The sequence below is a fragment of the Eumetopias jubatus genome, unplaced genomic scaffold (assembly GCF_037043125.1).
Source record: "Eumetopias jubatus isolate StellerSeaLion01/CBP00866 unplaced genomic scaffold, mEumJub1_p1.0 scaffold_4, whole genome shotgun sequence".
In the NCBI taxonomy this organism is placed as follows: domain Eukaryota; kingdom Metazoa; phylum Chordata; class Mammalia; order Carnivora; family Otariidae; genus Eumetopias; species Eumetopias jubatus.
The window spans coordinates 72,032,896-72,055,806 of NW_028274810.1; the positions used below are offsets into that span (position 1 = coordinate 72,032,896).

The 22,911-nt window shown below is 48.5% G+C and overlaps 1 protein-coding gene across 3 annotated transcripts; it reads right to left on the bottom strand.

The window, feature by feature from the left end:
• Positions 1-2,055: 2,055 nt before the first annotated feature.
• On the bottom strand, positions 2,056-21,739 carry KIF2C (kinesin family member 2C). Of its 3 annotated transcripts, none has more exons than XM_028123466.2 (21): positions 21,599-21,739; positions 20,419-20,513; positions 18,013-18,114; positions 17,798-17,846; positions 15,244-15,366; positions 13,148-13,270; positions 12,497-12,597; positions 11,750-11,845; positions 11,252-11,306; positions 11,004-11,166; positions 9,026-9,116; positions 8,722-8,785; positions 8,554-8,645; positions 7,627-7,769; positions 6,404-6,608; positions 6,180-6,290; positions 5,048-5,115; positions 4,629-4,734; positions 4,420-4,533; positions 2,796-2,919; positions 2,056-2,704 (listed from the first exon to the last, which is right to left on the bottom strand). In XM_028123466.2, the coding sequence occupies exons 1-21, from the start codon at positions 21,660-21,662 to the stop codon at positions 2,622-2,624; spliced, it is 2,172 nt and encodes a 723-aa protein (XP_027979267.1). In that variant the 5' UTR covers positions 21,663-21,739; the 3' UTR covers positions 2,056-2,621. The 3 variants fall into 3 exon arrangements, with proteins under 3 accessions (XP_027979267.1, XP_027979268.1, XP_087878585.1); XM_028123467.2 differs by lacking the exon at positions 21,599-21,739 and adding an exon at positions 21,415-21,468; XM_088022459.1 differs by lacking the exon at positions 15,244-15,366.
• Between the last annotated feature and the right edge of the window lie 1,172 nt (positions 21,740-22,911).

Consider the following 22,911-nt stretch of genomic DNA (forward strand, 5'->3'; position numbering starts at 1 on the left):
GCTTCTCACTCTCCCTCTGGCCCTCCCCTTGCTCGTGCTCTCTCTCTCAAATAAAACCTTTAAAAAAAATTAAGATTTTATTTGAGAGAGAAAGACAGAGCATGAGCAAGGGAGGGGCAGAGGGAGAGGGAGAAGAAGCAGACTCCCTGCTGAGCAGGGAACCTGATACAGGGCTCGATCCTAGGACCCCAAGATCATGACCTGAACGAAGGCAGACACTTACTGACTGAGCCACCCAGGTGCCACTATATGTGAATTTTAAAGAATGTGAATTATATCTCAGGGCACCTGGGTGGCTCAGTCGTTAAGCGCCTGCCTTAGGCTCAGGTCATGATCCCAGGGTCCTGGGATCGTGTCCCGCATCGGGCTCCCTGCTTGGCGGGAAGCCTGTTTCTCCCTCCCACTCCCCCTGCTTGTGCTCCCTCTCTCACTGTGTAGCTGTCAAATAAATAAAATCTTTAAAAAAAAAGTATGTGAATTATATCTCAATAAAGCTTTTTTTTTTTTTTTAAAAAAGGTCTGGCATATTCAAGAAATAAATGTCAGTGTAGTTGGAGAACAGTGAGTGGTAGGAGATAGTTTATTCACTCAAAAATATATATTGTATGCTCACTGTATGTTCTAGACATTGTGGATACAGTATTTGTCCTTATGTGCTTAAAATAGCTAACTAGCACTTACATAGCATTTGTTAAATATGGGACATTGTACTTACTGTGTGTATATCAACTCAATTTTCCTAACACTTCTATACCAGTATTACCCCATGTCACAGATAACACAAAGATGTGAAACCCATATAAGTTTCTGCAGTCAGAGCCAGGCTGTGTGGCTTCAGAAACTGGGCTTTTAACCTCGAACTGTTTTGGCCAAACTGCATTCCAACTGGACTAACAGAGGAAGGAGCTGACCAGGCCACAGTAGGGCGCTCAGAATTTATCCTTTGTGTGAAGGGATACTATTAAAGGGTTCGGAGCAGGGGCACCTGGGTGGCTCAGTCCATTGGGTGGCTGCCTTCAGCTCAGGTCATGATCCCGGATTTCTGGGATCGAGCCCTGCATGGGGCTCCCTGCTCCGCGGGAGGCCTGCTTCTCCCTCTCCCCCTGCTTGTACTCTCTAATAAGTAAATAGTCTTTAAAAATAGATAAATAAATAAGTGTTTAAAAATAAATAAAGGGTTCGGAGCAGGGGATGACTTGTAAGGATGCACCCCCATTAGGAACACTTATGGTATTCCAGGTAAGAAGATGGGTCGTCTGGTAAGGTCTTCATTTAATCTTTCCAGTTCTGTGAGGTGGGTTTTGGTGACCCCATTTCACAGATGAGGGAGAAAGTTAGGTATCTGGAAGCTTTGAAGGCCTCAGAGCTAGTGCTGTCTCTGTGAACTTGGTTCGGCTAAATTTCTGAAGCTAGGTCCTACAATTGGTTATTGACTAGCACCTTTAACTCATGCAATGAGGTATTTTACAAATGAAGTAACTGAGTCTGGGAGAGCAAGAACCTGGTCTGTTCGAGCTCTTTACTCTAGAGTTTCTACAGTAGCCCATGTGCCCCATGCTCCCCACCCACCTTCCTGAGGCTTTTCTAGAACACATATTTGGTTGTGTGGCACTTAAGACTAAAAATGTTTTAGTGGCATATTACTATTTGGATAATTCATGTTCTATGACAAGGAATCTGGAACCATCCAGTTCCCAAATTGTCCATGCTCTATCCTTGGTTTCTCAGTCCACTTGGCAAACTTCTAATTTTTCCAGACCAAACTGGTGTTGCTCATCAGATCCTTTCCCATCTAGCAAGCCAAATGCCTTCTTGTCAGTGTTGCCTTGAGCAGACCGTAACTGACAGAGCACCATCTCTTTTCTGCTTCTAGCTCCTGGTCCCAGGAGAGGACCTGGGACCAGGGAAGCACTGAACAAGGCAGGGGCTGAAGCTTTACCACATCACTGAAACTGCAGGTGTGGCTCTGGCCTCCTCAGGGAGAGTACAGAATCAGCACTACGGAGAGTGGCGGAAGTGTCTGTCCTTAGTCCTTCCCACACACCACTCAACAGATTGATTTTTCCCTTTCTTTATTGTTAGACACAATGTATAAACACGTAAAACAGAAAACAGCAGGGACCTCTTGAGCCTCAAAAACCAGCAAGGAAGAGCTCCCAGAGACTTTTTTTAAAGTACAAGACATAGTGCCTGAACCAAGGGCATGGAAGGCAGGCCAGAGCCAGCAGAGAGCTGGACTAAAGCCTCCTTCCCTCTCCCCAGAGCCAGGATAACCCCACGGACCACCCCACCAGTAGCCAGTCCACATAGGCAGAAGGCCGCCCAAGGGAAAACTCTATACCAGAGAGTCTTCCCCTCCTGGAGAGAAGGCAACACCCTTCCCATCTTCTTTCTTCCCATTCTTGCTCCCTTGAGCGCTACAACTGAGGAAAAGGAAAGTAGTGTCCCATGTCACTCTGACCACCTCCCCAGCTGCCCCAGGCCTCCATACTTGGCATTTACCAAAGCCTGTCCCAGCTCAGACCCTGACTAGACCCACCCGGTGCCCAAAGTTTGCTGGGGAGGGATGGAGAGTGGAAGAGGCTGGGTGTGAAACCAAACAGATCTTTTATTTGCAGTCGTCACTGGGGCCGTTTCTTGTTGCTTATTTGTTTGCTGGCCTGCTCTTCCAGCTGCATGGCCAGGCGCAAGGCCTTGATGACATCTGGAAGGAAGCGGGGGGCACTGTGGGTCAGCGGGGGTCTCAGAGGCCCCTTTCCCTCAGGGCAGAGGCCCCATCCTTCAGCCATACCCACCTCGCAGGGCTGAGAAGTGCTTGGCTTGCTGGACCAAGGCAGACTCTGCCTTGTTCACAAAGGTCTCCAGGTCATAGTCTGGCTGCTCAGTCATCTCAGAGAGCTCCAGCCAGCCTGGCCCTTGCTGCAGTGACACGGGGGAAGCTTGTCAGTTCAAAAATTGTCAAACCAACTTAGCAAACCCTTCCTGCACCCCTACCACCTGCAATGCGGACGACGTGCACGAGCTGCCCATTCCTTCGGCCACAGCCCGCACTCTTGCCTCCTAACCTCCTCACGCAGAAATCTTCAACTGAATCCATCCTCTTTCCTGCCTCCAACTTGTCCCTCTCCCCGGGTCAAATGAACATCACAATCTGTCTTGAGACCACGCCAGAAATGGGAGAAGCAACTTTATTCTTTTACCCTGCTGCTTGTCCCCGGATCCTACCAATTTTGCCCCTTAAATGGCATCTGAGTCTCATGTCCTCACTCCAGTCCCATGGTGGCCATGGCCACACTCCATCAAGGCACCAACACCTCTCTTGAACTCTTAACAATAATCTCCTAACTGCTCTTAACTCCGAAGTGCCTCTACTCATGCTCTCCCACATTCCCAAACCAGGCTCCACATTGCACCTAAAGCTCTGATAAGACCATGCCATCTGATCCGACCATACTCCGCTTTACTTCCTTCAAAGGCATCCACTGCCCTTGTGACCAAGTCCAGGCCTTGGGAGTGAACCATGGGCCCTCTAGCTGACCTGGCCATGGCCTTAACTCCATCATCTGCTCATTCTTTTTGCTTTGGTCAGAGTGAATCTCTCATTCTTCCTGAAAGTACCATGGCCTTTCACACATTTGTACCCCTGAGCATTCCAGGGAGGGAGGACAGGCTTAAGCACTTAAACTTCACGTCCCCTCCTCAGTTCAGAGTGGCCCAAGCTCCTTTCTGTGCTGCACCCTGAGCGCCTCCCTGGCAGAATGCACTCTCGGGCCTCCCCTCCCCCTGCTCTCCCACAGCAGGAGTCACAGCAGCACCAGCATCCAACACCTACCACACACTAACTGCGTGCTATGCACTGCTTTAAAAGCGTATCACTTAATCCTCAGACACAACCACCCATCTTGCCCATTTTAGAGATGAAGAAACGGAGGCCTAGTGATGATAAATGACTTTCATAAGGAAATCAGCTTATAAACAGAAGAGTCAGGATTGATCTAGTCTTATTTTAGGGCGTACTATCCATACCTCATGTTGGTTTCAGCACAGCGGTTGACATACAGAAAGTACTCACCAAACACTCACTGAATAAACAAGCCAAGGTCTCTGCATATAAATCACTCTCCAAAACCTCAGTCAGGAGCATAGAGGAGAGACACTAGCTCTGGCTAGGAAGATGGAGGAGAAAGGCTGTGTGGGCCAGGCTGGAGAAGGGGGTTTGTTAATTAGTTGTTCTAGAACAGCTAGATGAATAGGTAGAGAATGATGGAATGCTAGGTAGAGGCCTGCCTCTTGCCATACCCATCTGAAGACTTGTGGGAGCAAAGCCCAGGTCACGTTCAAAGAATGGTGCTAGGCACCACCGAGGGGTTCTGCTAGTATGGATACCCAGTCCCTCCCTAGCCAGGGCCAGCTCCTCACCTGTATAATCTCCTTGAGCTCCTCCACGGCCCTTTCCTCCAACTCCCTGATCTGAGACATGGCTTCATTAAAACTGGACATCTGGGAAGATAGTTCCTCCTCTTCCTTGGAGAACTGAAGGGGCCAAAAGGAGAGGTACAACAGTATGGTCTAGTTCCAGTCTCAGCAGGCCACATTTCCTTTCTGCCTGGCCCCACCCCACACCTTACATTGCCTGTGATCAGGGACCCATGAGAACTGGCTTCCATCTCTTCTGTTTCCATCTGAGTTGGCTGCTCCCCACTGGACCCACTGTGGGGGCTCAGCTCCTTGACCCTGAGGAAACAAGAAGGTCTCAGAGTCCACAGGAGCCTCCTTGGCACTCACAAGACTGCAGCACCACTCAGACCATGAGGCTCAAGGGGAGAAGCAGCTTTGACTTTGGCCTGGAGGACCCATGCTGGCTCTCAACCAAGGCCTGAAGGGGACAGGGACAGACCATCTAGCATCATGTCTGAACTCCCAAGTCTCAGATTCACTGAGTCACAGAAGCATATACAGTAGGCACTGAGACTCCAGAGCTTCCTCCCTCTTCCTTTCCTCCCTCCTACACCCCTCTCCCCATCCCACTGGCCATGGGTACCAGTACCTGTCTGCGTATCTTAGTGTGTTTAAAGTATATTCACAGGAGCTTATGCCTGGTGAGATCATGGCAATCTGCAAAAGGGGGAAACAGGCAGTTAAGGGTTGAAGATCACAGGGTAAGTGCACCAGACCTCCTACTGCTGGAGACTGCCAGGAACTATCTATTTGAGCTGCTGACACCCACACAGTATTGAAGCAGGAAGCTAATAATTAAGCACCCACTCTGTGCCAGGCAACTTGCCCCATGGGCACCGAAAATTAATGCACCTTGAAAATTGGTTCCTGGTGCAACTGGTTATCCCCTCTGTTGCTTTATCACTTTATTGACCCTCTCACCAAGGTCACATCTTAAGGAGCGGTGGCTCCTGCTGGAAACTTCTATTCAGCTAGGCTCAGGAATGATGGTTTAGAGCTTAGTCAGAAATTCCCACCTTCCCTCGTAGGCTGGGGAGAGGAGATTCCTTGGAGGGGAAGAAGGGCAGACCCTAGCTAGCAGGGCTCGTAGATAAAATAAGGGGACAAAAATCATTTAAGGCCATAGCCCTTTCCTATCTGCAAAGCTGGGAGCCAACAAACCTGAAGGAAGCCATAGAGGAGATGAGAATTTCCCTCTCCTGCTTTCCGATAGCCCTCCTTCTGATTTCTGGGGCCCCATTTCACCAGGTAAGGGAGCATGGACCATCCCCAAACCAAGAGCTGCCCAGACATACAGTAAAGCGAGCATATCCTTTCCTTCCCTCTTGGAATAGGTACTTGGCACTAAAAGGCCAGGTTGGGGGTAAGGGGGGCGAATGGGTGGTACGGTCAGTTGAGCATCCGACTCTTAATTTGGGCTTATGTCATGGTCTCAGGGTCCTGGGATTGAGCCCCATGCTGGGCTCTGCACTTGGCGAGGGGTCTTCTCGAGGATTCTCTCTCTCCCTCTCCCTCTGCCCCTACCCTTGCTTGTGTGTGCACGTGCTCTCTCTCTCAAATAATTAAATAAATCTTTAAAATAAGTAAGTGAATAAATAAAAGGCAGCAGGGGATGCCCAGTCAAGATCAAGCCTGGAAACCCAGATGGCCAGGGGCACCAAGCCTGCCCACAGACAGGACTCAGGGTCTTTCTATACCACCTCCAAAGTGACCCTACTCACCATGCAGGTCCTTGAGTTCTCCCCGATAAAGGAGTCCCTCAGCACCTGTGTCAGCTTGCTCTCTCGAAATGGGGTGTGAGCCTTGTTCTGTCCCAGGGCCCTGATGCACTCCTGTGGGGGAGCAGTAGCCACTGTGGTCCCTTCCTTCCTTCTGGGCCGCCCACTCCCTCCGTCCCTCCACCAGGAGCCCTCCAGGCCAACCACCTCTGTCAAGGCCCTGCTACCTTCAGAGCCAGGAGGCTCTTGTTGATTTCTGCACCTTCCATGCGGGTCTGCCGGTCAGCACTGGAAGTGTCCGCACCTCTCTCATTCCCTGCCAGATCCACCAAAGAGAACTTGCCATGCACTCTCCCTTTGGCTCGAAGAAGAATCTGGAAGCAGGCATGGGAGCGGGAAGAGTTGGAGTTGGCAAATGTCTGCCCAGAGGTCCTGTGTCAAAGGAGAGCAAAGAAAGGCTATGAGCCCTCTGAGGTTACCAGGCACTGTGGCTCCCCAGAGTTCAAGCACCCCACTTCACAGCACTAAGTTCTCTGGTACAAGGGGCACGAGTCAGGACTCGGAACAGTCCTGTATCTTCTTGTCCCGGACCTCTGTTTTGTCCTCCGTGGGCAGCAGCTCTCCCTCCAACTCCGGACCTAGCAAGTTTTCCTGGCAGTGAAAGTACTGGATTCTGTGCTAGGACCTTAGTGAGACCCGATGGCCCAACAGCACATGGGGAAGGAGTGGCCTGTGTTGCAGGGCCCAGGGGGAGAAGGAAGGGTTGTCATGAACCACTTGTCAAAGCTTGAGGGCCCTGAGGAGGGCAGCCCATTCTCTGGGCCTCCATAAGCCACCCAGTACCTCACTGCACCATGCCTGGTGGCAGAGCACTTCCCTAACTCTATAGAGGAGCTAGGACCCCATCACTTCCAGCCTAGAACATACCCAGAGATCCTGTCTCCTACCACAGAGGGAGAGAAGAGCAAAGAAAAACCTAGAGAAGTCAGGAAGTATGCTTTGGGGTAAGAGCCTAGAAATAAAGTCTGCCTTGGGGGGGAGGGGAAGCGCCTGAGTGGCTCAGTCGGTTAAGCATCTGCCTTCAGCTCAGGCTCAGGTCATGATCCCAGGGTCCTGGGATCGAGTCCCACATCGGGCTCCCTGCTCAGCAGAGAGCCTGCTTCTCCCTCTCCCTCTGGCACTCCCCCTGCTTGTACTCTCTGTCAAATAAATAAATAAAATCTTTAAAAAAAAAGTCTACTTTGGTTAGATTTAAGACACTTTGACTCGCTCCTGATGAGCCTCCGGCCTGGGGCCATCTGTGCTATTGAGAGTCCTTAAGGCAGCGGCCCTCACAGCCCTCACCAAGCTGCGGAGAGCGGCACTCTGTGGAAACAGCAGTGGGCTTAGAGCGAGGGTCTGTCACCTGAACCAGGGATTGGGGGCCCCTTCCCATCACCAGAACTCTGACCTGCAGGCACTGCCTATGTCGATCATCTTGATGACATCGTCGGCACAGCTAACCAGGTGCTCCTGCAGCCCCACCACCTGCACCTGCTGCTTGCCGTCCTCCAGCACACGCAGCTTGGCTTTCTTGTTGAGCAGGTCGAACAGCTGTGCCAGGCAGGGGAACAAGGCTAAGGCCATCAGGGGCCGGGCACCCCACCCAACACCCCATCCTTCAGGGCCTGTCCCAGCTTAGATAAGGCTGGCAGCAGGGAAGGCAGAGAGAAGCTGAGCCGGGGGCAGGGCAGGACCCCTGAAAGCTGAGTCGGGCTGCCTCAGTGTGCTCTGACTTTGTTACTTTGCCAGCTATGGGAGCCTAGACCCGTACCTAACGGCTCCAGGCTTATTCCTCATCTGCAGAATAATGATGGTAATTCTGCCTCAGAGGTTACTGTAGTGATTGAATGAGTTGAGACGTGTGCTTTAGCACACGATACCGTATCAATAATCCACATTAACTGTATTATTATTATCCTTGAGATCCTGCTCTGGGGAAGGCAACTCTGCAAAAGCACAGAGTGTAGAGAGAGAGGGTACAGGGTATGAGGGGTGGAGGAGAGAGTGAAAGAGAAGATGAACAGAGAATGAATGTACACGATCAGGGGAAGAGTAGAAAGGTTATAAAGGAGGTGGGTCAAGGGAGGGCAGGGCACACACAAGGCAAGCCGCCCATGTGAGAGGTGCCCTGATGAGTATTGCTGCCCTACTTGCTGAGCTTGGGCCCCATCTCATGATCAGATGAAATCTCCCACACATGTCCGGGCAGAGCAGCCCATCAAAGGCCTGAAGGCCCACAGGTTGTTTGGTTTCTACAATTTCTAGCCAACCTCAAGGATTTAGAAAGTTCAGGGGCCCCAACAGTACAAATAGGGGCTCCTTGCCAGCTAGCTACCTTTCCATTATAGATCTCGAAGAATGTCACATAGACTTCCAGGCCCAGGTTCCGGTAGCGGGGCTGATTCTTCAGGAGGAAGACATCTCGGGCTATGGAGAGAGCCTGAATTAAGTAAGCAGCCTGGCTTTCTGTGCCCAACCCCATTGCGGGGGAACACATACTTACAGGCCATGGCATAGATCCCTTTGGATGCATTCTGGGCTTTCCCAGAGAGGTCTCCGCCCATGGTCTGCAAGGGAAGAGGTGGAAGACTGTGGTACAGGGCCCTGGGCAAGGCCAGAGCACTACTGGCTTCATCACTGCACCAAAGCTGAGATGCTGCGCCGGCAGAGGCACATGGCACAAGAGTATCTGCTGATGGAGCGTCTGTGCCAACGGCACTCTCTGCAAGAAGCTTACCGGCTTCCTTTTCAGGGACCCAGTGAGACACCACGGGCAGGCCTGCTCCCTGCCGGACCTGAATACTCACATGTGTCTTGCCACTTCCCGTCTGGCCGTATGCAAAACAGGTTGCTTTTCCCCCTTCAAAGATGGTCTGGACCAGTGGCCTTGCTGTGAACCTAGGAGAAAGGATAGGAGAGAGTATTTATCTCTCCCTAAAATGTGCTTCCTAGAATGTGGTCCTGTTGGCTTTCACTGCAGAACTCCCGGGGTCTTCAATTCCTCCTTCCAAGCACTAGCACTCCTCTCCTGCAGAGTGGTCCTACTGGACCCCAGCCCCACTAATAAATTTGAAATTCTTCCAGCCAACTGGGGAGGGCTAGACTGACCTGCCAAGAGTAAGCAGGTGGCCTTCACTCTAATTGAGCCACCAGCCCTCCCTCTGACCCTGGAGACCCAAGGTGAAACTCTGAGCTTAGTAGCTGACCGCCAGCATAAGAAACACTACAAACATCAGAGGAAACCCTCTAAAGTAGGACCTTAAAATATTTTAGGCTTTGTGGGCCACATAGGTCTCTGTCACTTATTTTTTAAGGTTTTATTTTTAAGTAATCTCTATACCCAATGGGGGCTTATAAACTCACAACCCTGAGATCAAGAGTTGCATGCTCCACCAACTGAGCTAGCCAGGCACCCAGCTGTCACATTAAAAAAAAAAAAAAAAATCCTTTAAAAACATAGAAACCATTCATTCTTGGTTTGAGAGCCCTTTTTATAAAAAGGGATTGTGAGCCAAATTTGGTCCATGGGCTGCAGTCTGTCATCCTCTGGTCTGGAGCAGTCCTGATAATAGAACTTTCTGTGATGGAGCACCTGGGTGGCTCAGTCGGTTAAGCATCTGACTGTTGGTTTCAGCTCAGATCATGATCTCAGGGTCAGGAGATCGAGCCCCACGTTGGGCTCTGCGCTCAGTGGGGAGTCTGCTTGAAAGATTCTCTCCCTTCTCACATTTGCATGCTCACTCTATCTCTCCCTAAAATAAATACACAAACCTTAAAAAAAAATAAAAGAACTTTCTGTGATAATAGAAGTGCTCTCTACTGTAATAGCAGTCGCGGCCACATATGGCTATTAAGCATTTATTTATTTATTTATTTATTTATTTTTTTAAAGATTTTATTTATTTATTTGAGAGAGAGAGAATGAGAGATAGCACAAGAGGGAAGAGGGTCAGAGGGAGAAGCAGACTCCCTGCTGAGCAGGGAGCCCGATGTGGGACTCGATCCCGGGACTCCAGGATCATGACCCGAGCCGAAGGCAGTCACTTAACCAACTGAGCCACCCAGGCGCCCTATGGCTATTAAGCATTTAAAATGTGGCTAATATGACTAAAAAATTGAATTCTAGGATGCCTGGCTGGCTCAGTTGGTAGAGCATGCAACTCTTGATCTCAGGGTCATGAGTTTAAGCCAAAAAAAAAACACAAAAAACAACCAACTGAATTCTTAATTTTATTTTTTATTTAAATAGCTATATGATGGAGTGCCTGGCTGGCTCAGTCAATGGCGCATATGACTCTTGATCTTGCGGGTTGTGAGTTCGATCCCCACCTTGGGTGTAGAGATTACTTAAAAATAAAAATCTAAAAAAACGGAACAAGAACGAAAAACCACATGAGGCTTGTGGGTGCTGTATTAGAGCAATCCTAGTGTGTGCAGAGTCTGCTAAGCTTAGTGGGTGAGTGGCTGCATAAGATACTGGAAGAACCCCTACCCAGCCCGGCCTCAGCAGAGTGCAATGGGTAATACCTCACTTATGAGCCATTCAAGGATGGGCTGCTAAAGATGCAAAATGGGATATAACAGGCCCAAGCTGGGCCCTCCTGGTGCCTGGGAGCTGGAGTCGGAGTCAGAGCCAGAGCCAGCTCTGTGACAGCTGATCCAAAGAAAATACGAGACCAGGAAGGGCCTCAGAGTTCAGTGTGGCTGTGAGTAGTGTTATCACAATGTCCCGCATGGAAAAGAGGAAGGCTGGGGGAAGGGGAAAAAAAGAGGCAAGAGACTAACCTGTACACAACTTCATTTGAAACTGTTTCATCAAATGCAAAGTCAAAGCAAAAGGCTTGGTTCTCCAGATACTTTGTTAAGTCCACTTTTAACTTGGGCTCGTGGACCAAGAGGAGACACTTGCTGGGAACGGAAATCACATCAATTTCTTTCTTGGCCAATTCTGCAGAAGGAGAGTATTTCAGGGGATGATTCCTGGACACAGAGGATGTCAGTCCAGAGCCTCCTTCTGACTGATCAGGGCTTACCTTGTTTATTCAGCGGGCGTTTCCTCACACAGACACATATCCTGTGCTCTTCAATCTTCAAGAGGATGAGAGAAGACAACCAACCAGTGAAAGGTCAGAGCAATATTGAAAGAACCCCTCCTTTTCCAGTCCCGTGTCTGGCCCACTCAGGGGCCAGGACCTGACACTAGGACCCCTGCCTCTGCTCTGCTCTAGAGCACAGCAGACAGCTCTGAATTTCCTTCCCAGTTTCCTCACTCTGCTGCCTACAGGTTTCAGTGCTACTTCCACGATTATTAGTAAGGATCTAGCCAACCTATGCAAGTGAGGAGGGTGGGAGTTTTAGAGATCAGACTCTCCCATCCAGCCTTACTCGCTTTAGCCCACCAAAGGGTACTGAAAATACCTCAAGGGTGAGTGGAGATTCCTGTAGGGTCTCACTCTCCTAAAGGGGAAATCTGTCTCTCAATTGTACACTTACTCAGGAAGGAGAGGTAGAAGCCCTTTGGGCTTACTTACAGGATCAGTCACAGTAAGCGGATGACATTCCAAAGTAGCCCGAAATTCTTTAATCATCCGGGCAAATTCCCAGTTTGGAAAGCTGCTGTCATACTCCTGTTTGGGACAAGGGTGAAAAAGGATGGACGGCTGACATGCCGACATGTAAGTGCTCTCAGAGCTCAGAGCTAAGCAGCAACAGCTCTTTACATGCATACAGCCCTTCAGTTGACAAAGCCCCCCTAGTCTTACTTCCTCCCACCCTGGCTCTAGGCTGAGAACTCACAAACAAAGCCCTGAAGACGGAGACTGGCAGGGGGGTGCCTAGGCATGCACCAAACCACTCTAGGAACTAGGGCCAGAGCCACTATCCCCTTTTAGGAGACCAGCAGGTTGAGATTCCTGAGAGCAATGAACCCAATTGAGAGGAAGTGCTCCAAACTGGAACTCCATTGCAGCACTTCCCCCGCCCCCACCAACACAACTGTGGGGACGGGGGGCGGGTGGGGGGGGGGCAGGGAAGCAAGCAACTCTGCCTAGTAGCTCCGTTGCCACCACACATATTGGTCAGCACGAAATATTCCTCACCCGAAGGCCTCAGAAACTATCTGACTTATATCTTCTCTGAGTCCTAATGAGAAACCAGTTAAATGTCCTCGATATCAGAACTGGAGTCTCAGAAATGCTGGGGCCCAACTGTTATCTCTGTTGCTGGTGAGGTTGCAGTTAAGGACATCTGTCTCAAAACCCTTGACCTAAGAAAAGTACCTGTGCTCGCTTTATTCTCATTTCGGAGTTCTGGGCCCTCTTCTCTTCTCTCTTGTTCTTCATTTTTTCCATTTCCTTCACAATACAGGATTTCCTCCGAACTGTGGGGAGCAGGGGAAAGGAAGCCCACTATTATCTGTCTAGGCCAGCCGGCCTACTCTTCAGCTGCTGTACTGAGTCCTGGGCCTTTCCTAGGCCCTTGTTTTTAAATGACCATATGCAAGGAGCATATGCAAGGATCCTTACAGCAGCAACAGATGTGACTGTTGGGAGGGCCAAATCCGCAAAGTAAAGACTTGCACAAGCACTCTAGGCCTAACCCAAGCTCTCTCCATGCCTCTGTGGCATTTTCTCAACAATCAGAAGAGGGGATACCATCCCTGACTGATCTTGATGGTCATTCTGGTTTATCCTTCAGGTGTCGGCCAAGACTTGAGCTGTGACAGCAACTCAACTACATCCGAGGGCTCCTGTCAGCTAGTGGGGACAGGGTCACGTCTTGTGAAAGACTGATGCCAAAGACACAGGAAAACATGCCCCATTGTGACAAACATGGTTTGAATTCAGGTGCCAAAGCAGGCCAGGTTTGGGACAGATGGAACAACCTATCCTGCACCAGGAGCAGGAGAGCAGACAGCTCGGCGCATCTACCTGAGTTCACAGGGTTTGCAGAAGAGCTGCCTCGGATGGAATGGACTTGCTCTTCCACCTCCTCGCTGACCATCGTCAATGGTATTTCAGCCACTGCCGAACAGGAGGGCCTAGGGGGGCCAGCTGTGGGGGAACAAGAGTCACTGGTGAAGCAGGCAGGCATACCAGAGCTGTGCTCCTCTGAGCCCTAGCAGGTCATGCACCAGGATGGGTGCAACCAACTGCCGGCTCAGCAAGGGCTCAGGCTCCCACAGTGTGAGCAGACCTTGGGCTTTTCCCTTCACCTCAGCCCACACCCTGAGCCCCGTCAGTCTCTCTGCGAGGGCTGGCTCCTGGGATCAAAATTCTTGGGAGGGTGGGGCGCTTGGCTGACTCAGTCGGTAGACAGTACAACTCTTGACCTCAGGGTTGTAAGTCTGAGCCCCATGTTGGGTGTAGAGATTACTTAAAAATAAAATCTTTAAGGGGCACCTGGGTGGCTCAGTCGGTTGAGTGTCCAACTCTTGATTTCGGCTCAGGTTGTGGTCTCAGGGTGGTGAGACTGAGCCCCACTTCGGGGGAGTTTGCTTGAGATTCTCTCTCTCCCTCTCCTTCTTCCCCCACCCCCCTGCTTTCTCTTTTTCTCTGTCTCTAATAAATTTTTTTTTTAAAGATTTTATTTATTTATTTGAGAGAGAGAGAATGAGAGATAGCACGAGAGGGAAGAGGGTCAGAGGGAGAAGCAGACTCCCTGCTGAGCAGGGAGCCCGACGTGGGACTCGATCCCGGGACTCCAGGATCATGACCTGAGCCGAAGGCAGTCACTTAACCAACTGAGCCACCCAGGCGCCCTAAATAAATAAATCTTTAAAAAGTAAAATCTTTAAATTAAAAAATATATGTATCTATATATATCTGTATATAGATATATCTGAAAGGGTATGTAAATAGATCAGTATGGACTTCACGACGAAGGAAAAGCCTCTAAAGGCCTGAAGACTTTAGGCTGGACCCAAGCCTGGGTTCTCAGGCCAGGGCTTTCTACTCATTTGGAAGAAAAGCCAGGCTTTTCTGACTTCTCCAAAGCCTTGGAGCCTGGATGGCTAACAGGAACAGACAGAAAAGCCAGGAATAACAGGAAACTGAGTGGAACACCTGGGTGGCTCAGTCAGTTAAGTGTCTGCCTTTGGCTCAGGTCATGATCCGAGGGTCCTGGGACCAAGCCCCGCATCAGGCTCCTTGTTCAGCAGGGAGCCTGCTTCTTCCACTACCTGTCTCTCTTTCTCTCTGATAAATAAATAAAATCTTAAAAAAACAAAAAACAAAACCAGGAACCTGAACCACAACTAAACATACTGCCATCCCAGAAAAGTACATCCCATGATAACTCATTACTTCCCATACCTGGTTGTGACCCTTTCGTTTACCTTCATTTTATTAGAGCTGAATTTGACATGTAAGACGTAATGATTGTATATCTTACAAAATCTGCACCTGCTTTATCTAATAAAAGTTAGCAACTAAAATATTTTGGTTTTTTTAAAAAGATTTTTATTTATTTGAGAGACAGCATGAATAGGGGCAGTGGGAGAGGGAGAAGCAGACTCCCCACTGAGCAGGGAGCCCGACATGGGGCTCAGTTCCAGGATGCTGGGATCATGACCTGAGCCGAAGGCAGATGCTTAAACAACTGAGCCACACAGGTGCCCTTAAAAATATTTTAAAACTCCATTTATGCAAAGTCCAGAGTTAATTTATGCTATCAGAAGTCAAGATTATAGGTACCCTTAGGAGCTTAGGAACTGTCGGGAGCTTGAGGGGGACTGTTGGGTTGCTAGTAATGCTCTTTTTGATCTGGGTGTTAGTTACGTGAGTGTGTTCAGTTTGTGAACTATATACTCAATGATACATTTGCTTTTCTGTATATATATTATGTTTCAATACAATTAAGAGTAAAATGAAATGATTTCCAAATAAGGGAGCGGGGGAGGGGGGTGCCAGAACAGAACTGAAGCCAGGGGAATGTAGGAATCTCAGGATATTCTAGAACAAGGACAGGGCAATGTGTGAGGAGCTGTTCCAGAACCTCAAACAGGGAAAACAGATTCATTACTCACTGGGAACTGAAAACTGCTTGCGGGAATTTGTAGACACTGGTAGCTCTACCTCCATATCATTCTCCTGAGTGGTGATGCGAACCTCTGAGACAGTAGACATTCGAGTGGAGCGGCCGCGGAGACCTGGAGAACCAAGGGCAGTGGCCATTCAGTGCAGCAAGATCAGGAGGGCCAGTGGGGGCCACTAGGGGGCAACCCTCCAAGATTCTGTATAGGGTGAGATGGGTCCAGACCAGCAGGAAAGGAGCCCACCAACTTCCCGTTCCTTCTACCCGAGGAAAAGGAAAAATTAGAAAGGCCAAGTACTAGTGACTCCAAAACTAATCTGTTCGTTCTGCCCATCTGAGAGCTCCCAAGAGCAAGGACATCTCCCACAAGAGCATCTGTCTCAAGTAAATGGAGGGACCTTACAGCTAATCTGAAATCCTTTCTGAAGAGGCAGACCTAATCTCTGAGAAAAAGCATTATTAAACCTTAACTGCCGTGACACCTACCACTGTACAATCTTCCCATATTTCAAAACAACACTGTAAGGTAAATATCAGTATTCCCATATGATGGAAGAGGGGCACGGATGCTCAGAGAAATTAAGTGACCTGCCCATTGTCACTCAGTTAGTAAGTGTTGGAACCAGGATGTGAACCCAAGACTGTCAAGATTCCAAACGCTGGGCTTTTTCCACTGCTCCAGGATGCTTTACAGAGCCAGGCCCAGGCCACATCATCAGATCACTACATCATCAGGGTCAGCTACATTGATGTGCTGGAATCTTAGAAGAATGCTTAAGTGAGAGCAACAACTGAGTTGTATTTGAATTCTTGTTAACTTCTACCCATTTATATAGTTACCCTCCATAAGAGACAAACAATTCATCACCTACGAAATAAGTCAGAAACTTGGAAATAGAACACTCAGTGTAACATAGGCAGACACCAACTTGTACTGAATTTCTGAGTCTCCTAAGTCTACGCTGATCTGATGGCTCTGTATAATCCATGTCTTTTTTTTTTTTTAAAGATTTTATTTATTTATTTGACAGAGAGACACAGCGAGAGAGGGAACACAAGCAGGGGGAGTGGGAGAGGGAGAAGCAGGCTTCCCGCGGAGCAGGGAGCCTGATGCGGGGCTCGATCCCAGGACCCCGGGATCATTACCTGAGACGAGGGCAGATGCTTAACGACTGAGCCACCCAGGCGCCCCAATCCATGTCTTTCATTAACAGCACAGATTATCATCATTTTCCTATTTCCTAAAAGATTTGTCATCTTGTGTTTCATTTCTACTGCTGAATAGCACGTACCTGTATTAGGATTTGTTTTTCATTGACAGGGGCTGGGGCAATGTCCTCTGAGGACAGGCATATGCAGTAAGACCATTCCAATTTCTCTTGCAGGTCCTTATAGTATAGCTAGCAAGAGGGCCAGCAATCCCACCACTCAGGCCCAGCCCAACTTGCAATTGTACCGCCTTCCACCTGGGATCCCCCCAACCTGAAGGTCCAGGCAAGTGGTTTCTTTCTTTCACTCTCTCCTCCACCCCTCATTGGACCATGTCAGGGCAGTGATCACCCCTGGTTGGGACAGGCCACACAGGCTTTGAGGGATAGCTGGCTCTGAGTCTTAAGTTGGATTTCTTGGGCAGTTTGCACCTACAGCCACCCCACCCCCTATAGCTACAGACCACTGTAGTCAGAGTTGGTGTACTCGGACTACTTCCGTGGAGAAAGCCCAACCTTCTCCTAGACTTCAAGGCAATGCTATTATTCTTCCCATCCCACCCCACCCCCGATCTCCACAGCACCATTGACTATACTTCCAAATAGCCCAGACCTAGTTTTTCTCTGGGCCCGCTCACCACCTCACTCCAAGGCATACTGTTCCCTTGAGGAAAGAAAACAAACCCATGAGTGGCTGCTTATTCCTCTGGATTCTATGGGAAAGGCTTCTAGGCCACCTGGCAAATTTCCCAAATACACCAGGTCCTCGGGAGGTTGGCCTAAGGGCTGGATTCTTTTTTTTTTTTTTTAAGCATTTTTTTGAGGTACGATTCAAGTACAAAAAGCTGTAGGTATTTATTCAACTCGCTGTGTCTGGAGATAAAGTAAACACCCATGAAACTATCATTATAATAATCAATGCCATAAACTTACCCATCACTTCCTAAGGTCTGTTTCTGCTCCCTTTGTTTTGTATTTTGTTTATTTTTATTTTGTTGTTAATGTATGTATGTACTATCCTCATAGTAAAATTTTAAGTATACAATACAGTGCTGATAATCACAGACCAGATGTTATACATGAGATCTCCAGAACTTATTTCCCATAAGTGAAGTTTCCCATGAAACTTTGTACTCTTTGACTAAAATCTCCCTATTTCTACCTCTCTGTAGGTTGGATTCTTCCTCACTAAGATGCTTGGAAGACAGCACAGGACTCAACTCACACAGAGCCACCTGCTAAAGTGGAGCAATGAGTCTATGTCACAACTTCCTGTGCCCCAGGAACATTATCCCAGGCACAAACCCCATAATGACAAGCCAAGAGAAATCCATTTACCTTCCTTCGGAGCAGGAATTTTGGAGTTGACTGATCTGCGTTTTTGTTTCTGAAAAAGAGAACCGTCACAATAAATGGTTCCTAACAATATTCAAGGACCTATCTTAGGTCCATGTGTTATGCTGAAGTCCTAGGAAGTCCCAGAAAATCAGCAAAAGCCAACAAGCCAAGCAGATCATCTGGGGCACTGGTTTGGCCAGATGACAAGGACCTACCTGGACCGTTACATTCTCTTGTAGGGGCAGATTGTCCTTTGGGTGTAAGGGAAGAAGTTGTAAAAGTTCTGGGTTTATTGCGGCCACATCATCAAAATCAATCTGCAAAGAGCAAGTAAAAAGTTTTAGTGGAACAACATAGCTTCTTCAATCCAATTGCATCTCTGCAACCAAGGCTACCCCCAGATTCAGAATTTACCAACTTTAAGTTCCACCAAGTACTAATAACTATAAACAAATAGTCCTTAGTCATGGTTTACCATCTAGATGGATATTGGTTCCTGATTGCCAAGCCAATGGTAGATGTCAGTGATGAGAACGAGGTAAAGAGGAGGGCAGACAGACAGGCGAACAGGTAGTCCACAGTAGATCTAGGCCACTTGGCTCCCCTACTGTTCTGCTGGGCAGGGTGTCCTGCTGGGCACAGTCCCCTGAGCACCTCTTGATGGCTGACACGGAGGAGGAAACGAGTTCTAACTGTCCTGGAGATAGTCAAAATGGAGGGCCCTTCCGGATCTTATGGGCGGGGACAAGTTCCTGAGAGCTGCTACATAACCCTAAGTCTACCTACATTTTCTACTGGGCCCAGAAACTTCTTCCCCAGTCACAGCTTCCTGTTCATGCCTTCCCTACTTCCCTGCTCATGCCTTAATGAGGTCACAATTCTAGGTTTACATCACCAGAGTCCTGCAACCCTCTAGGAACAACTCAAACTTCATGAGCACAGTTCATAGCAGTTCACAATACGGTACCAACTTGGTTATCTGCATCTCAAAATGTTTCCAAGCTGAAGCATGTACTTCAGGGTGAAAGCTTTACCTCCTACATATGCAACCTATGTTTATTAACTAGCTTATTCAAACATTTATTAAGTACGATTAAGGCAGTAGGGGGGAAAGTATTCAAAGATGAATGAAGACATATATTGCCCTTGCCTTCTGTTAGCTCATATTCTAATGGCGAAGCCGTAAGCACAGAGGGCTAGAAACCAAGGCAGAACAGGACAAGAATAGTATCACCAAATGCAAAACCTGGCAAGTACTTTGGGAACCACACTTTTGTCCCCGTTTCTTGGACAGCTACAGACCCTTCCTACACACTCCTGTTTCTGACACTTAAACCACAGAAAACAAACAACATAGGAGACCAATGATCTAACCCTAGTTCTGACATTAAGTAACTCTCACACGGATGATTCAGGGTGAACATCCCAGGAGGAGGAGTAAGAGTGACAGTGTGAAGGCAGCAAGGCACTAGGCATGGTCACAGAGTGGGGGCCGGACCCATCTGCCCCTGGCCCAGCATACTTTGGAAGAAGAGTGTATAGTACCAAAAAAAAAGGTTGACTGGGGTCAGATCCTGAAAAGGCTTTGAATGCCTCACTAAGACGTTCAGACCTTTTTCCAAAGGCAGTATTGAGCTGGAGTGAGACCCTACAAGAGCTATATTTCTAAACAACAAAAACAAGCTAACAAACAAAACCACAAGGAACTACTAATAGCTGGTTAAAAAGAATTTTAGGAACCTCTTGACTCAAGGGCAGATAGTGTAAAGTATTCAATCCTTTTATTTCTCAAATATACCACCTAAATATCTGCATACCTACTAGAAGGCACTATGCTAGGCAAGTCCTTTTCCTGTGTTATTGCATTATGCTCCAGGAAAGGAGATCCAGGTCTGTCTTATTCACCTTAGGATGCCATCTGGCATTTTGAAACCAGTACAAAAGTATCTGTTGAATAAATTCTCACAACAACCTCATGAGGTAGATATTATCATCCTCACCTTTTGGTGAGGAGGCTGAATTTCTAAGAAAGTTGAAAACGTGCCTCAAAATACAAAAATAGTGGCAGAGCCAGACTAGAATCCAGGTTTTATACTTCTAGCCCGGTGAAATTTTTACCACACCACAATGCCTCTAAAACATAAATGCTTTAGTCATTTATGTTAGAGAAGTCATTCTCTTCTCAAAATCTTTCCAAGGCTCCCCAGCGCCTATAGAATAAAACCTCAAACATGTTAGTGCCAGAAATGAAGACCCTCTGTCCCCTTTTCAACTGTCCAGCATCCTGAGCCTTCCTACAAACACACCAGAAACTGTTGATTGCTTCAATTTAGACCAGGCCTGACTAAATAAAATCCTAAAGCATCCAAAGAGGACCATGTTTAAGATTAGGGAGGACAAGGCAGCATCAGAAACAAGGCTCTCACAAGTTCCATTTCCACACAGATCTTTTTGTTTTGTTTGTTTTTTTAAGTAATCTCTCTGCCCAACATGGGGCTAGAACTCAGGACTCTGAGATCAAGTTGCTTGTTCTACCGACTGAGCCAGCCGGGCACCCCTTCACACAGATCTCTTAGGGAGGAAGGTGTTAAATGTGGTAGAGGCATTCTCACAGAACTTACCTCTTTGCCCTTTGTGGCGTCTCCTTCTATCCATTCCACTGAAACACAGGATTTCTCCAAGTTCACAGTCCTTACATTGGCACTGTGGATTATGCCTATGGTATGAAAAGTCCAGTTTACCCACCTTTTTCACTTTTAGAATCCCACAGAGACTCTAATGTGGAGTTGACTTGAAGGAAGCAACAGCTGCCTTTTTCTTTCTTTTTAACACTAGAAGACAAATAAACCTCCTGGCACCTCACCCTTAGAATATCCCACCATGAGGTAGGCAGGGAACTGGTCTTAAAACTGAGCTGCAAGGGCACTTGGGTGGCTCAGTCATTAAGCATCTGCCCTCGGCTCAGGTCACAATCCCAGGTTCCTGGGATCGAGCCCCGCATCAGGCTCCCTGCTCAGTGGGAAGCCTCCTTCTCCCTCTCCCACTCCCCCTGCTTGTGTTCCCTCTCTCGCTGTGTCTCTCTCTATCAAATAAATAAATAAAATCTAAAAAAAACAAAAAACAAAAACTGAGCTGCAGGGGATAAGGATTCACCCCCCAATCAAAAGAGAGCTTACAGTGAGCTGAAGGTATGTCTGGGCAGAGGAGTCACTCTAGTCCTTCGGTACTGCTCCTCAACACGCACTGAGGCTCTAGTGCCCTCGGGTTTCCCTACCTCACTCCTGACATTATGTCTGACCATTCTCCTAATGACAGGGTATTAGACCTGCCAGAGATGCGGTAGCTGCTTAACCAAAAAAAGAGAACAGATTCGCACGCTCCTGTAGAGCAAGGATCTTTTCTGCCTGATTAACCCTGAATCCCAGTGCCTGACATATTGCAAGTGCGGAATATTTAGAGGAGAGTAAAGGGGCCAGGAAGCCGAGGTCCCTACAAAAGCAAGGCAGTTTCAGGGGAGAACTCTGGAGGCGAAGTGAATCTAGCAACCCTAACTTCCCTAGGAGATCCACTGACTTGGAAGAGCCCCGCCCACTTCCGAGGACAGGCAGGGGACCCACCGCCAGTGGAGGCCCCTGGACCTGGGTAGAAAAGACCGACGGCCGGTGCAGACATGCAGTCCAGGTGGAGGCGGGGGAATCCCCAACAGTGTCTCGACCCTGCTGTTTGGGGGGGGTGGGGAGCAGTAATTTCAGCCGTCTCACAGCCCACGGGTCCCCTTGACCTCGCGACCCCGCCCCTCACCATTACTGCGTTGGATCTTGATGGTGAGACCGGGAAACAGGCGGGCCTGAAGCGACGAGTCCATGGGAAGTCGCCGGGAAGAGAAACACGAATTGCAAAAAAAACCACAGCTCCGCTAACCCTATCAAGTCCTAACGCCGCGCAAACCGCCGCAGTTTAAATCCCGCGCGCCAGCGTCTTTCATAACGTCATCACGCTGCCACCTACCTCGCTTCCGCCAGCCTGCGGCGCCCTCCACAGCCTATTGGGATATGTAGTCTCGGGTCGGTTTTCCGGCGCCTAGGACCGCCCACCCGCCTGGCCACACCCCCGCGCGCTGGGCCTACCGGGAGCTTGGCAGTCGCGCGGTGGAAGTTTCCTTTTCCCGACGTTACACGGAAAGTTCGCTGCGCTACAGGGTTCCTCAAAACTGAGAAACTCCGGTATGGTGTTTGAGACTGTGGGGTCCTTCAGACATCCCGACTTCTTAAGTTACTAGCTCATTGACCTTGGGTAGTTTAGAAACTGGACTCGCGGTTTCCTTCTTTGCACAATGAGGAGCACGCTTTCTCCCTCGCGGAGTTACTGCGAAATTTAAATGAGGAACTATGTTTAAAGTGCCAGGGAGACACATAACCTGTACATTTATTGTCTTCCACGTGCTAGGCATGGTGCTGGGTGCTGAAGATAATAATAGTGAACAAGATATAGCTCTTGCCCTCCTTGACCTAACATTTCTAATGTGAGCAGGGAACATAAAGAAGCAACAAGTAAATTACAAATTGTGGTAAGTGCTCTGAGGGAAACTGAGATCTGAGATAGAAAATAATGGAGGGGGTGCCTGAGTGGCTCAGTTCGTTAAGCAACTGCCTTCGGCTCAGGTCATGATCCTAGAGTCCCAGGATCGAGTCCCGCATCGGGCTCCTTGCTCAGCAGGGAGTCTGCTTCTCCCTCTGATCTTCTTCCCTATCATGCTCTCTCTCTACCATTCTCTCTCTCTCAATAAATAAATAAAAATCTTTAAAAAACAAAAAAAACCTTAAAAAAAAGAAAATAATGGAGGAATCTACTTTAGATAAAGTGGCTAGGGAAGAAATCTTTGAAGAGATATCTAACCTGAGTATAGAGAACAAGAAGGAACAGACTAGGTCAAAGTGAAGGGCAGGAAGGTGGGAGCATCCCAGATTAAGATCCGAGGACTGTGTGTGCAAAGGCCCTGAGGCAGGAAAGAACTTGATCTTGTTTGAAGAAATGAAAGAAGCCATTGTGGCTGGAAAGCAAGAGGAGAGGGGTGAGAACACGTAGCATCTTCTAGCCCATAGTAAATAATTTTG

Coding starts and splice junctions, on each gene's coding strand:
- KIF2C (XM_028123466.2), bottom strand. CDS start 21,662: ATGGACTCGTCGCTTCAGGCCCGCCTGTTTCCCGGTCTCACCATCAAG. Junction 11,167..11,251: donor ACGCCCGCTGAATAAACAAG/GTAAGCCCTGAT, acceptor CTCCTTCTGCAG/AATTGGCCAAGAAAGAAATT. Junction 6,291..6,403: donor AGAGCCTCCTGGCTCTGAAG/GTAGCAGGGCCT, acceptor GCTCCCCCACAG/GAGTGCATCAGGGCCCTGGG.